General features: G+C 36.2%; 2 protein-coding genes across 5 annotated transcripts in view; one reads left to right on the top strand and one right to left on the bottom strand.

Moving 5' to 3' along the window:
* Positions 1-8,907, bottom strand: part of ttll5 (tubulin tyrosine ligase-like family, member 5) — a 59,575-nt gene extending 50,668 nt beyond the window's left edge. For all 3 annotated transcript variants that reach the window (XM_042500315.1, XM_042500317.1, XM_042500316.1), the window contains exons 1-7: positions 8,867-8,907; positions 8,303-8,453; positions 3,670-3,776; positions 3,476-3,558; positions 2,636-2,742; positions 2,206-2,336; positions 1,994-2,076 (exon numbers count right to left, since the gene is read on the bottom strand). In XM_042500315.1, coding sequence (XP_042356249.1) covers positions 1,994-2,076; positions 2,206-2,336; positions 2,636-2,742; positions 3,476-3,558; positions 3,670-3,776; positions 8,303-8,361 — 570 coding nt within the window. In that variant the 5' untranslated portion in view covers positions 8,362-8,453; positions 8,867-8,907. The remainder of the gene's footprint in view (positions 1-1,993; positions 2,077-2,205; positions 2,337-2,635; positions 2,743-3,475; positions 3,559-3,669; positions 3,777-8,302; positions 8,454-8,866) is intronic.
* Positions 8,908-10,278: 1,371 nt separating this feature from the next.
* On the top strand, positions 10,279-12,762 carry erg28 (ergosterol biosynthesis 28 homolog). 2 transcript variants are annotated; one of them, XM_042501401.1, is made up of 5 exons: positions 10,279-10,358; positions 10,599-10,736; positions 11,924-12,014; positions 12,096-12,214; positions 12,321-12,762. In XM_042501401.1, exons 2-5 carry the CDS (start codon positions 10,604-10,606, stop codon positions 12,407-12,409), a joined length of 432 nt encoding a protein of 143 aa, XP_042357335.1. In that variant the 5' UTR covers positions 10,279-10,358; positions 10,599-10,603; the 3' UTR covers positions 12,410-12,762. The 2 variants fall into 2 exon arrangements, with proteins under 2 accessions (XP_042357335.1, XP_042357336.1); XM_042501402.1 differs by having other exon boundaries at positions 10,582-10,736.
* Positions 12,763-15,505: the final 2,743 nt, after the last annotated feature.

The raw sequence follows: 15,505 nt of genomic DNA, 5'->3' as shown, positions 1-15,505 counted from the left end.
AGCGGGTCAACATTCAATAACAGCCTATAAAAACACAATCTGGTGGTGGGAGATGGGTCATTTATGAGGTTGAAATGTGTTGCAGGTGGCGAAGTTGAGAAGAGATGGGACGGAGGAGGAGGAGGGGAGGCGGGGTAACCTCAGCGCTGGCTACAGTTCAGAGAGAACCTGAAGCAAAAAAAAAAAAATGAACGTATTTCTTTCTTCTCTCCAAATATCGCTCTGACATTCTTTCCACTGTTTCATAAAAATGCCTGAGAAGAAGAAGGATCGTGCATATGTTTTCCAAGAGTGAGAACCTTGTTGAGCTCCTCTCAAAAAGGCCGGGGCCTTGGAAGAGTGTGATTTACTCCACAAAGCTTATTAATGTCTGAAACACTGGTTGATACTTATTTCAAAGACAGCTGTATCTGCACACCCCTCCGCACACACAAATAACATCTGGCCAATGGACTGTTTCAGTTCACACAGTATTTTTAAAGTCAGTATGCTTTCGGTTAACTCCCACTAGGTTTGTCATCAATCTGAATTTGTGTTAAAATTTTTCACACAAATAGAAATGCTGCTGGTAACGGTAAGTAATATTTGGTCAGCTCAGTTGTTTGTCGTCTGTGCTGACCTGAGCTAACCATCTGTTGGCTTTGGCTTCAATATGACTGATGAGTGGCATCTTCTCACACACTCTCAGCAAGAAAGAAAATCAGCATATATACCCGGATGTCAAACCACTTTAACAAACTGCTTCATACAGATCTCAAACACAAAAATAGTGTCAGAACTTGGTTTAAACCTTCATTAATGTCCTGTGTGCAGTGACAGAGTGTGCTGCTGTAATCCCTCATATTCAGTGCTGTTTATACACTGTTTTTTTTTTTTACAAAAAGCATATTAAAAAACATATTTTTAAGTGATTGGCTGTTTCCCTGTTCAATTTCCCTTAGTAACTTAACAAAACAAAAACTTAGAATGACCTTCAGAGTAATTTCTCAAGAAAACAAGAAAAACTTGAGAAAAGTCAGGAATAAAATAAACAACATATATTTTGATTAAGATATTAGAAGGTCCTGTTACCTGGTGGTTTTTCAGGATCTTTCGGTTCCGGGATAAAAAGTTACTGTCACTTATTTTTTCATTGTTATTCGTTGAAAGTTGTAGTTCGTTACGTTATAAAGAAAAACTTTTTCATATTTGTTGACATTGTTGCTATGTTCACATGGCACTAAATAAGAAAGATAATCTGTGAGATAAATCATATTCATCTGCCTGCACTATTGCCTTGTAGCACTTCTAGTGGCCTTCCTTCATGTGAAGGAAAACGACCAATCAGAGCTGAGAATTCTCTATTGCAGCTGTCAATCATGCTCGTGAAGTCCCCTCGAAACTGTTGAACTATGTAGCACTGATAAAATACGAATTGAGATTCTGCACCTGCAAATGTTTTCACAAACATATTTTAGTGTACTGTTTAGCTGTAAAACGAGAAAGTTTGGGACCCGGTCGAGCAGAATAAAACACTCCCAACAGCCGGATCACAGATCGTCTCATGAATATAGTGACCATTTCAACAAGCATGACAAAAAGTTATTTTCATAAAAGTTACCAATTTTAGCTTTAAGTCAGTTTTCAAGAAAAAATGCCAAACACGCTCAAAATCCAGTAACTCAGATGTTAGGATTTGTTGCTATACGCTGTTTTACATGATAGTAAAATGAATATCTTAGAGTTTCAGACTGTTGGTCGCGCACAAAAAAAAAAAATTGGGCTCCAGAAAATAATAATGTTTATATTTTACTAACTTTTGATGTTTGAGAAAATTATGGGTGGGTTAATTGATAGTGAAAATAATTAGTTGCCATCTGTCCATTCTACTTTAATCTCTTCTTCATCTCTTTAAATCCTTTAAACCCAGAAATTCAGAGAGGAAGAAAACTATTTACAGTCACAAGCCAAAAATGCCTTCTAGAATGATAACTCCTGCTGGCAAATCACTCACATTGCTGACCAAGTAGATGCCTCGCCCTCTTGAAGATGCTACTGGTTTAATAATCCAGGGGCCCTTGTCCTTGGCAAAACAATCTGAGATTGAGGAAAGACAGAAAAGTAATAGCATAGTGTGTCATGTATATGTTTAGAATGGGCAATGATTGTAATGTATCCTAAAGAGAAGTCTAATTTGATAAACAATTAAGTTGAGAGATGTCTTACTGCAGAATTCCTGGTACTCGGAGGGCAGCACAAAGGTTTGAGGAACAATATTGAAGTTCTTGAAGCCGTGAGTCTGCTGCATTCGCTGGATGTTTTTATACAGACGGTCTTTGCGTGTCAGTTCATATGACCTGGAAATGAGCAGAGCCTCCAGTTTTTAAAAATCCTCCAGCACTCCGCTTCACAGCTCAGACACTGACAGAACCAAAATATACGCAATACATAACAGCAATAGATCGCCCTCTGCCTGACAGTGTGATTCATTTCATGTTTCAGAGAGGCACCGGTCCAAACTAAATGCGCTTTGCAGTGGAAGCCAACGAACACATCGCCTGAACTGAACGGGCTTAGAATGGCTCAGGGGTGATATTTATAACACACAAAACAGTGGCAACACACTCTTATGTTAGAGCGCTCTATCATACTGTACCTGGGAAAGTGGTTGACCTTCTGAAAGTCTTGAAGGCTGCGTAGTATGTAAGGCTTGAGGTGAGATCCTGTCCACATGAGGTTAAAGTCATTGCTGTTTGGGTGAACCTATAAAAACAGACAGAATGATTAACGCTGATTGGCAAGATGGATCAAATCATTTAGATTCAGTGCACACAAAGTAAATTTGTAAGAGTTTCTAGCCACCAGCGGCAGTATTATATCCTGACATCCATCACATATGACAGCTTGGTTAAATCTCAAAAGCAGATCAGACACACAACCTAAAGAAACACAGTCGGTCCTCCAGAAATTATCACAAAAGTAAAGCCAACTTGCAGATTTTCATCGCCCTGATATTATTTTATCTGTTTTGTTTTGTTTTATTCCAACAATTCGTTAGGAGGCAGAATCCACATGGCTGCTCGGCGTCTCGGGGAGAGCCAGATGTTTGCAATAAAGCCTTATTAAAGTTTGGCTCTGTCGCGGCTGTGGTAGACACTCGTCTGCCTTTGATGATGGGTTAGCGGGAGTCAAGAAGCATTGAAATGAAATAAAAAGGGAATTAATTGTAACTGCTTGGAAAGAGCCATAATGGGGATTGTGTGCCCTCGTGAAACAGGATTAATGCTCTTGAGGTCATATAGTTTTTTTTTCCATGCGTGCATTCCTGAGCTTTGACATCGGCATTATCAGTCAAAGGAAATAAAAACAGTCCCGCTATCCCTTATCCTACACAGCAGAGAGGTACATAAATAACATGTGCGGCTAAAAACAATGCTTTTTTTTGCAAGATCTGGGCTAATCTTTTAAATTTGCATGATTTACTGGAGAACATTACCTCATGGAATCCGTGATTGGTGAGTATTCCTCGTACCAGGCGGCTCTCTGTGCGCACAATCTTGAAGGCCATATTATATCTCTCTAGGGATGACAAAATATTCTTTATGTCAAACTTATTAAAGGCTCCACATTTTAATTATAGCATCATTACTTTTCTCAGTCATTCTGCAGCTTTATCAAATTGCAATGTACCTCCAGTCGAGCAGATGTTCCCATCTTTTGTAACAGCTGCTTCAGGGAAAAACAAGAGAACCGGGATGGTCTTGCTGAGGCCACTCCAGGCAATGCAGGGATGGTCTCTAGTGGACAATAAAATGATTTAATACACTTAAAGTTAGAGGTGGATTTTATAAATGTCCACAAAGTTTGGGAGCCAAAGAAGAGTCAAAAAGCAAATATAATGGCAATTCCCAAACAGCTGGAATGCTATATAAACAGGGTGGTATCTGATTCTTAAATGTAATACTTTTTAAGATCTTTCGTGAACTTTCATAAAGAAAAGCTTGACTCATTTTGACAAAAAGAACTTGAAAGGTGAATAAATTAGATTATATCAAATGTTTGTGGCAATTAGGACCTCACAAATTCAAATTTAAGACTTGTATGACTTTTTAATATTTTAAAACTGAATTGAAGACACTTTAAGACACCCTGGTAAAACATAAATTAAATCAGAAAGCAATTACCTGGAAATGCTTTTTGACATATATGTATCTATCTAAAAACTTTGTAGGGTTGTTTTGAACAGGAAAATTTTTGACATACATATATTGTTGTTTTCTGCTGCACTGCAGGAATAACAGTATTTCGTCTTTTTTATGGTCACAGATATGAAAAATGATAAACTGCACTTGAATCTGGAGTTCTTTAGTTGAAAACAGTCTAAAGACTTTTAATGATTGACTTGACACAGTTTATTATTCTTTTGTAAATATACACTCACCCTTCAAAAATTGGGACCGTGGCATGCTTACTACTGTGCAACATCCAGTTTTCTTTTAACAACATTCAGTCAACGTTTGAGAAGTAAGGACACTAGTTGCCAAAGATCTGAAAGTGGAATGAATTTCTCAAGATACACAAGCATGCCCCCTGAAATCTTCAAGATTTAAAGACTGTCTGCGTGAAAGAATGGGCCAAAATCCCACACAAGAGCTTCTCCAAGTATTAAATAATTTTCAGTTAGTGTTCAAAACTTTTTTCCTGTGTCATCCCACGCATATTTTTTATAGACTGACATTAGATTGAAATGTTATGATTTCTTTATCAGAGTTTTTCAGTATGTTGTTGTGTTTATACCAGTGTCTTGTCTACATTTCATGTTAATAGCTGCATGAGAAAAATGTGTAATGGGGAGAAAAACTGATGTGTTGAATGTACTTATGTTTCTCACTGTATATCATATAACATTCTCAAATTAATGCATTCTGTTTTCGTGTAAGTTTTACACAGTGTAGCAACTTTTTCAGAATTGTAATCTGGACAAATAAATATTTCACACAGAGAAAAATGTTCCTGAACAAAATCATGTAGCGATACTCTGGTGTTCTGTCCTAGATGATGTAAACTAACCTATATGGGTAGTTTACCTGATGCTGGAGGGATGTATCCTGACATGGTGTTTATTTCACTCAGGCAGATAGACACGGAACCACACATGTTTTCGGGAGGTGCTGGGCAATAACAAACCCATGTACTGTACTGACAAACACCCCTGTAAAACTGCAGACTATCTGATAGTGCCAGACACAGCCCGCTTATCGGGGGCTAAAAATACGATAAGGTAGCATGATGATGGAGTAGAACTCAATCAGGCATGGCCGCTCTTGATAAGGAGGAGAGGCATGTAAACAATTGCTGTCCCTAGCTTAAGTATCTACGTATTTCAAACAAAGCAGCAGATATCTTTTCCACTCTGGTGGCTTTGCTGCACACCCTTAAACAAGGTGTTCGGATCATATTTAAGACTATTGTTTATTTTAAACATATACCACATTTATGACTTTATACACACACGATATAAACGTCCTACACAAGAAGCTAAATTGTGACCTTCAAAGTAATAATTCAGAAAAATGTGACTATTTGAAGGTCAGGTGTGTAAAATTTAGGGGGATTTAGTTGCATCTATTGGTGAGGACTGCAGATTGCAACCAGCTGAAACTTCTCCCAGATAAAAAAGGTTTTATCCAGGAGCCGAACTAACTGCAGAGGTCTCTTCCTCTCTAAAACAAACCAATGCCATCATTTAAACCAGTAAAAACACTAAATAAGACAGTTCATGTTAAAAATCAGTGTTTTACTTACACTGCTTGTCATGGAGAGGCTGCTAACTACAGTGGCTGGCACAAAAACATAAATGTCCGTCCTTGGCTACTATAAAAACCTGGCGCCGAAACATGCCAATCTCCCTGATGAGGACCTGCTCTGTATGTAAATACAAAGTGCTCAAGGTAACATAAATAACTATTCTTATTTTCAAGTGATTATACACCAAAGAAAACATACTTACCAATATATCCCCCTAAATCCTACACTCTGGACCTTTAAGTTGTAAACATTTGGTTAAATACGTAACACCACCCATGCACTTACATGTGTTTGTCTTTGTGCATGTTGTGTTTCGCGTGGAGGTGCCTGTAATGCAAAACTTTGTTGTCCTTTGCATTATTTAGGATTGGCTGTCATAATTATCTCTTACATTAGGTCCACTAATATCAACTGCCCCAAAACAATGAGTAATAACATGCTAGTCAGAGTTGAGAAGAAGATTTAAAACAGGACAAAATTAAATGTGAAGGCGATACTTGTTTGGTAAAAAAGTTAAAATCAGTCAGCATGTGCTGAAAATTATACATTTCCAAAACATATAATCAAAGTGTTTTACTATAGTTATGTAAAGGTAACCTTTTTTTATGAACTCACTGCTCTGGTAGCATCTGATCTCCAAGCACACAGCACTGGTCACCTGGAGGTTAAACCCTAATACTAAGCAATCCAAACTAATTCAGGTGATGGAAATTTGCCTAAAAGCAGCCACAGTGGCTCTCAGTATGCTATGACTAAGCGAAGCTTAAGAGGGAATTAGTTGGCAGAGACCAGATAACATAGACCAACTGTTGCAGCCATGATCTAGAGTGAGATGCTTTTTTCTGTCATTCAGTTAATCTCTCATCAATTATGCAAAAAGAAAGCTACCTGAGGGCGTCATTTTCTCTAAATGTATCTTGGCATTAATTAATAAACAGGGCTCAGGATACCCTCTGTAATCCTGTAAAGACTACATTATACAACAATCAATACGCTATAGCAAGTGGCAAGCTGGTGCAACCAAAAAAAATTTTTTTAAATCTTTTAGTTACCATGGTGTCACATGAATACTGTCTCCAGAGGGAGTTATTGAGGCGAGGTATTACAGGAGGATCAGTAGGCTAAGAACCTAACTGACACTGAAGGCAACATGCGTAACTCAGACAGCCACGTCCACAAGCTACAGGGACAGTGAGCATTATCATCTCCTTCGTTTGCTATAAAAGCAACTCAAACATATCAGGGGATGTCTTGAAAGAGAAAATACTCCCACTAATGTGTGTGTGATTAAAGAAAAAAATGAAACAACATATAAAGCACAAAAATGAACACTCCTTTTTAGGAAGTCATTGGTGTGTTCTCATGAAGAAGTTTGCAAAGACCTATTTTTTAAAGGTTAAATCAACACTGAGGTGACTCTGAGGTGATTTTGCATTTGGATGTGCAACAACATCCCTTTCAAAGATTTTTGGGGGGAGTTTTTCCTGATCTGAATCAAGGACCTAAGTCCTAAGTTGCACTCCCCTCTGGCAGGAGTCTGCGTACCATCAAAGACCAAAACCTCACACCAGAAAAACTGCTTCTTCCCTACTGCAGTGGACCTTATTAACATGACCCTCGCCATAGACACTGTCTGTATGTGTTACATTGCCACATATCTTTGACTATTTTTACACATTGCATATATTTGCCCCACTGTGACCTTTTACACATCCCCTGCTGAATATTTTTTACACAAAACTGTACAGCTTATTCTGAAACACCTACATTGTACATATTTATTATGCTATAGTACTTTTTTAAAAGTATCTTGGCATTTTTATTTTTACTTTATTTTATTTCTCTCTTCTATACTGAAGTTCTTGAGTGCCTTGTTTTTATTCCTTTTAACATTTATTGTGTGTTTAATGTATACACCAAATTCCTTGTATGTAAAAACATATTTGCTAAAAATTATTTTTCTGATTCTGATATATCACACAGACTGAAGTATGTGTAAAGGGACATGGGAAAGAAAAAAATGATAATGATGATGATGATAGAGAAAATATCTGTATGTTTTACAAATGTTTTTATTACATCTCTGTGTGGACTGCCTAATTGTCACATTCACTGAGCGCTTTTGTGACATGGTGCAAAAAATGAAACTGATGGTGGAAAAAAATGATGAATTTTTTACAACATCTACTTTTTGACACCATCTATTATTTTCCTCTGTCTTTTTCCACCATCCTTTTTTTCTCCTACATGTCCCTTTAGGGGCTCCGTAGTTAACCCCTCAAAAGGGTAAATGATATTGGGCTTAATAAAAGTGACTTAACTACGAGAAAACATAAACATGACAAGAGAAAAATAGCTCAACTTCAAGATTAAGGGGCGATTATTAAATCAATGCCACTGAGTGGAAGGTGAGGCTTTTTCCTTCTTTAAGCTCCAACAAATCGCTTCTGGTGCAGACTGCACCACAGTCAGTATTATGTGATCCTAGAGCAGGCAGATTATTATGAACACTTACTCTTGCTCGTCCTCTGAGGAGGATTCAGAGTCCCCCTTATCTCTGACCACAGCTGGCATCTTCACAGTAAGAGGGGACGAGCTGCCCGAAGGAATCTTCCTGGGATCAAGTGTTTCGGTTTTACCATGGCACCTAACGCTACCACCTCCAACTGCAAAAACATGATGAACAGCTCAGCTCGGTTCACATAAACGTCAGTCCATTCATGCACAATATTATATTAATAGCAACGTTACAAAGGCTCGCTAACAAAGACTGTACGGTTCCGAAACAGTGCTGCATATTTAACACACACTCAGCCTGCTTTGTAGCGCTACCTGTAACGTTAGAGGTGGTAAAATGATCTTTGTATCACCGTTACAGAGGACAGAAGACGTTTAACACTGACACAAAGCCAAACAAGCGTTAGCTAAAGGAGACTTGTCGTTACAGACATGTTTCTAGAGGTACGGGAAGCTAACAAGGTAAAGTCTGCTAAGTTTAAAACCGCCTAAGTAACGTTTTTACAATGCCACACAAGTACAAAGCAACATAAACTTGTCTTTATCTCTGAGAGGCTGCTACCTGCTAGCTAGTTGGTATCAGCAGGGCCAGTTGATCATCGCGGTTAATCTTCCTGGTAACTACAACAACTGAGTAGCAACTGAGGAGGGCGCATGCGCATCCAGAGGCGGGACATGCGGCGGACAAAAACAGAACCCATGCCCTCTGGGTAAAATGGTAAGGGATTGTTCTCTATTTATCAGAGCAGGGGGTTGCTGAAGTTTGACCTTTACCGTTTTTTTTTTCTTTTTTGACACTTTCCAAAGCTACAGTTATTTATCCTTGAGCCTCCCTGAGTGACTCCCTTCACCATAAATTGGTTGTTAAATTTCAATATCATTTGATGTTTGAAGGTTAACAGTTGAAGACAAAATCCTGGGGCACATTCAGTCTCAAAATGGTGTGCAACCAGTACCTTAAAAATACAGATACAATGACTAAATTATAATAATAATCATAATAATAACAATAATAAATTACATCTCTTTAGATACTGTGTGCAACGTTTTGCTATGGTTTCTGTATGGAACGATATGTTTCCTCAAAACAGTGTGAACTGGGTCACGATAAGAGTATGAATAATATGATGTTAATTCCACTACAGAAGAGACTTAACGATCACTAAAATTAGGTGGGTAAAAAAAGTAGATATCGATATCAACGAGAAAGCCTTGGTTTCGAAGCCATGTTTTCTTGAAAAACTGACAGTAAAATAATTGCTAAATACAGTCATTTAAAGTAGTATGCCCATTCCCTTCGCAAAGATAGGAAAAAAAGGCCCTCCCCAGTGCGTAAAAAATTATTTGACATACCTTACCCTTTTGCACCACCCATTCCCCTCTCATAAATAACGAACAGTACCTAATTTCCTCAAATAGCATACCGTGCAGGATCAAATATGCTATGTGTTTCTGTGTTTTTCGAGTGCATATAGTGCTTAAATATATGTGAAATTTAGTTATTGAAAACATTGAGTTGAAAAAGTACAAGTTAAATCCAAACTGTTACTATTGATACATGAATGGCACCAGCATTACATTTTTATTCATTCATCATTATTATTATTATTATTATTGTTGTTGTTGTTGTTGTTGTTGTTGTTGTTCCAATGACACCTCCGGGGCTCCGTACATTCCTCTTCCTTCACTTGAACAGATATAACGAAAACATAAGTCACAGGACGGAATTCTCTCGCTCCACATCTACTCTTTGTTTGAACGCAGCCTAGCATACAGTCTACAGGTGACCGGTTTGCTTGACTTCTATTGGTTAGCGAAGAAAGTAGGCGGAACCGAAACGCTCATTTGGGCCAATCATATGAATGGTACGATTGAATGGAGCCATCTCTTCAGCTCTGTGATTGGCCAACATCACAGTCCAAGATTGAAAGACTTTACCATTGTAAACGTAACACCATAGTCAGTTGGCTTGAGTCCCAGTTAATTATTTTGTATCCAGTCCTCTCCTCACTTTGAAGAAAATGTTCAGATGGTAGTTTTATAGAGGCTGTCAGGTAAATATCGCAGAATTTATGTTATCATTCATCATAATATGCTCGTTAATTGTACTAACTAGGTTACAGCAGCGTTAGCTTGGTATGTCATGTTAGTTATTGCATAGGATCTCTTTCTAGCTGCAGGATGATCTGTCAGAAATCATTGAGCATTATTCTGTCTGTGATATGAGCAGCCAGCTGCACGTGCACTGGCCTCCTGCTGACACAGTTTCTCTGACAGGTGCGTCTCTCACACAGAAAACATGAGTCGCTTTCTGAACGTCCTGCGGAGCTGGCTGGTGATGGTGTCCGTCATCGCGATGGGAAACACCGTGCAGAGTTTCAGAGATCACAGCTTTCTGTCAGAGAAGCTCTACACAGGCACGCCAGAGTTTGGTGAGAAAGCTAAGTTTGTCTGACAAAACTTAATGGACATTTACAGCCTCACACCACCACCATATTTTTCAGTAATCTTGCTTAATTGGTGATGTGATTTCCCAATAAATAGTATGTAAAATAACATTGAATAGAAAAATCTATGTGGAATTTGTATCAGATGCTAAGTCAACATTTAAGATATCGGGATTACCAAAATAGTCAGATATGCAGTGGTGGAGGAAGTATTCAGAGCCTTTACTTAAGTAAATGTACTACTACCACACAGTGAAAATACTTTGTTTCTAGTAAAAGTCCTGCATTGAAAACATTACGCAAGTAAAAGTATGTAAGTTAATTCAGGAAATTATTGAGGTATTAAATGTAAGTATTTAATGAGGTATTAAATTAAGGTAGCTTGTTAATTTGTCTGTTTTAATTCATCTATTTTAGTTTTTTTAGACTCTTAATGTATTCTTTTATTCTTTCTCAATCATGTTTAATTCTATTATTATTACTATTATTTCTGTGTTTACTGCTAATATTCTTTGAATTGTATTTGCTCTTATCGGTGGGGGCTGTTGTTATTTTTGTTTTGTAGTTGTTTCTCACTTGTTTATTTCTACTTTAAATTTTGTCTGGTCGTAGTTCAGCATTATGGTTTGGCTCTTATAAGTTATCTCCCTTCTTGCCTTATTTGTCCAAGCAAACTCTTATTTTAAAAAGGTGCAAAATAAATAGTTATTATTTTTTATTATTATTTACATCCATTTAATAACTTAAAATAATTGAGGAAGGAAAAGGAAAAGTAAGTCCTCATATTTAAAAAGCTAGAACCATGAAATATTTTTACATAAAAAAATAAATATTCATCAAAATAGTCCTGCTAATTTTCCTTTAAGTTGACTGATCATCTCGGCTGTACTTGTATATCTTCATATGGGTTGTGTACAATAATTTGTAAAGTAACCACTTGCTAAAGTTATCAAAAAATTGTAGTGGAGTAAAAAATAGAATATTTGTAGTGTGGTGAAGTAGAAATATAATGTGGCATGAAATTAAAAAACACAAGTAAATATACCTAAAATTTGTAAAAGCTGGTTGTAAATTAAATGAGGCAGACTAAGATGAATGATTAACTACATCATGATTTGTTTCCCATTTGTCTAACTCCATCATTCCTGATTTTAACTTTCTCCTTTCGTCAGTGAACGGTCTCCAAGCTCGAACATTTGGTATTTGGACGTTGCTGTCGTCGATCATTCGCTGTTCCTGCGCCATTGATATCCAGAACAGAACGTAAGACAGCTTCTCACTTCCTGCACCTTGTTTCTGTCATCAACCTTCAAACTGTGTGTTCTCACTGTGTGTCTCCTGCAGGCTGTATCACATCACCTTATGGACGTTCGTGCTGGCGTTGGGTCACTTCCTGTCTGAAGCCTTCATCTATAAAACAGCTCCCCTCACTATCGGGGTCATGGCTCCTCTCATTGTGGCAAGTGAGTGTTGACCGTACTGCTGATGTGTACATTATCCCTTCAATTATTAGATGTTTTTAAGGTATTAAAACATCTTTACAAATATCCTCTTCGTGTGTTTTTCCAGGTTTCTCCATCATAGGGATGCTGATTGGATTCCAGTGTATCCCAGAGACACAAGAGGAAGTCGGAGCGCGACAGAAGAAGCGAAACTGAATCCCGGCTGTTAGATTTTCCTCCCACCTCCACAGTGACATCAGACACTATAGTGGGCCAGTGTGCTGCTTCTTGCCTTGAAGAACATGAGACCTGGTTGTACATTCATTTCTAACACTTTCTACAGACAATATACATCTTCATCTGTATTTGATGTTTGTTTTTTTTAATCTGAGATTTTACACTAACAGTGCAATCAAAAATGCAATGAGGTCATGTTACACTATAGTGATTGATATTTGTCAGTTTATAATGAATTATTTTAAGTGATCAATATGTGGAGGTTTACCTGAGTTAAGCCTCACAAGATATTTAAAAAACATGGGAAAAAGGCAATCAGCAGCTTGGCATGAAATGTCCCGCAAATTGCAAAAAAAAATAGTAAAAGGTGACAAGAAAATGAGCCCAAAACTATGTTTTTAAAAAGGAGAATCATTATAAAATAACTAGGAAAACATATCAACAAAATGATATTTGTAATTACCATAATTATACATTTAAAATTAGGTAACAGAAATATATACATTTATTAGTAATATATTTTAACAAGTTTTTCAGGTGTTTTTTTTGTTTTTTCCTTCCTTTCTTATTTTATGCTAATTTCAGTTCATTATTATTGTTTTATTGTAACTTGTTTTGCATTTTTTTTTGGTCATTTCTTGTAACGTTGCTTATTGTCTTCTTTCCATGTTTTTGACCGAAGGTTTCAAAGAGTTAATGTTTTAGAATGACATTCATCTATATGTCTTTGCTCATTAACGAATCCAGCGTAGATTTCTTTGAGAAGAGCTTTATTTCTCTGATTTTTTAAAAATCATGATCTACCAAAGAACTTGGACGACTAAACAGTCTAAAACTATGCTCTTCATTACAAAGTCTCATAAACACGACTATCAACAAATATTTTTGATGTTTGTTTTGTGCTGTGAAATGTTTGTACACCTTTTGAATTTATGCAAAATTCTTGTCCTAGAAAACCTTTTAAAAATGACATGATTAGATTTTTGATGTTTTCTACTAAATTAATAAATGAATTATATGTATTTACACAGTACAGATGGAGAATACTTGAGACGTGTCGTTTCTAAAAGTGAAATTCTTATTTGCATTATTTTCCACTAACACAGTAATACTTCAGCCACAAAATGATCATTTGTACATCAATCAATCTGCCTTTGTGAACGAAGAATTTAAAAACAAAATTATGGATGAATTGATGTAAAGGGGACCATCTAAAACTAATGTGAAAAAAATGTTGTAATAATATAATTTTATGAGAAATGAACTGTGTTCATAACCAGGGTAATTAAGCATGTAACACTTTAACATCACTTTTAAATGATGTGGAAAAATCTGTTGGATTAATTGAACCTTTACTAATCCACTCTAAAGTGTGTGTTCATAATCATGGTAACAGTTCATAACACTTTAAAATTCCTTTTAAAGAATGTGAAAACTTAATTTTTAAGAGGAATCAACTTAGAAATGTGTGTTCATAAATGTGGTTATTAAATATTTAATTACCATAATTGTGAACACAAGTTTTTCAGTTAATAACCCATACAAGTTCATTTATTCAAACCAAGTTTTTCACATTATCTATGTTAAATTCCATTATATATTTAATTACCATATTTATAAACACATGTTTTTAAGTTAATTACTGGTTTTATTAATAAGGATAAACTAGTAATCAGTTATGTGTCTGGTATATTTGGGAGTCCATCAGCCACAATGACAGGTAGCTAAAACAGTTAATTTCCAACCCTGCAATATAATCAAAGTCCTGTTTATCCAGTTGTATGCTCAGTACTTCTCACACACATACATTTTTGCTAAAACCTTACTATTTAAAACTAAAATAAGAATGAGTAATATCTTGCCGTCTTTAAAGCCAGAATCTAATATTACGGTTTTAACTTAAAGTTAATGTTTTCCTATTTAAATACTGAGGTTTTAAAATCCTGTCTGAGAGTTTGTTAGCATGTTTTAACGCAGTTATAGTGACAATGTCCCATACTTTAGCCGCTGCTGGCTGCTGGCTGCTAACTGGTTTTTGTTGTTTTGTACTCTGAAAACAGTTTCCAGTCCTAAATAAAAGTTTCTATCATAATTTTTTAATTTACTCACCATCGTCCAGAGTGCTCCCATACATTTTAACACAAAGATATTAAAACAAATACAGCCATACTGAGCTCCTCCAAAACGGTTTCCCGCCTTCGTCTTCAATCAGCAACACCTGTGTTTACCGGTGTGAACTTAAATCCAGCAGCCTGCATTAGCCAGCGCCCCCAGTGGTCTGGCGTGATATTACATTTAGACATAAATCAAACATATGGCCCCTGCATTAGTTTTGCTGTTGTTAATTCAATTTATTTGAATTTATTCAGTTGAACGTGGTCAACAATCAGTTAATATGTTTGCTGTTCAAGGTTACTCGAAATACGTACTGATATTCTACTCTCATTTTAACCCTTTGAAACCTGGAAGGGCACCCCTTTCCCTTTGCTGCTTTCAGGCGCCTTTTTCAAGTATTTAAATCTTTGAACCCTGGGCAAATAGGTGAAATTTCTGTTAAGAATATGAAAAAAGGCTGATGGGATTTTTTAAATAAAAAAATAAAATAAAATAAAACTAGGTAAAAATGTATAGGGAAAATAAATTAGGGAATAGATATATTTATAATTGTGATGATTTGATCAAAACTATGTTATAGAATTATTATACATTTTAAGCACTTTTTCTAGATCATGTCCTTGCTTTGTTTTATTATATTTTTTTTAGTTTTTTGTTTTTGTTTGTTTTTTTATTACTAATTTTCAAGTAATATTACTAATTTCTTGTTCATGTTTTAGTCATTTCTGCTTTCCTTGCATTCTTCTTGTGTTTTTGAAAGAAATCAAGTCACTTTGCTCAGGTTTCAAAGGGTTAAGGGTTAAGTATCTCTTTAATTTCATATTTGGGTTGAAGCTAGAGGTTTTTTGCTGTTGTGTGTGACTTTTAAGCTCTGGATTTTCTGGATTTAGATAGGGGATGCATATATAATGTGTACACTGCTTAGTCAGGGTTTTTTTAGGTAAAACATTTAATAATAAT

This window comes from Plectropomus leopardus, chromosome 14 (assembly GCF_008729295.1).
Source record: "Plectropomus leopardus isolate mb chromosome 14, YSFRI_Pleo_2.0, whole genome shotgun sequence".
In the NCBI taxonomy this organism is placed as follows: domain Eukaryota; kingdom Metazoa; phylum Chordata; class Actinopteri; order Perciformes; family Serranidae; genus Plectropomus; species Plectropomus leopardus.
Note: the sequence above shows the minus strand (reverse complement) of the source record. Positions and strands in the feature narration are given on the sequence as shown.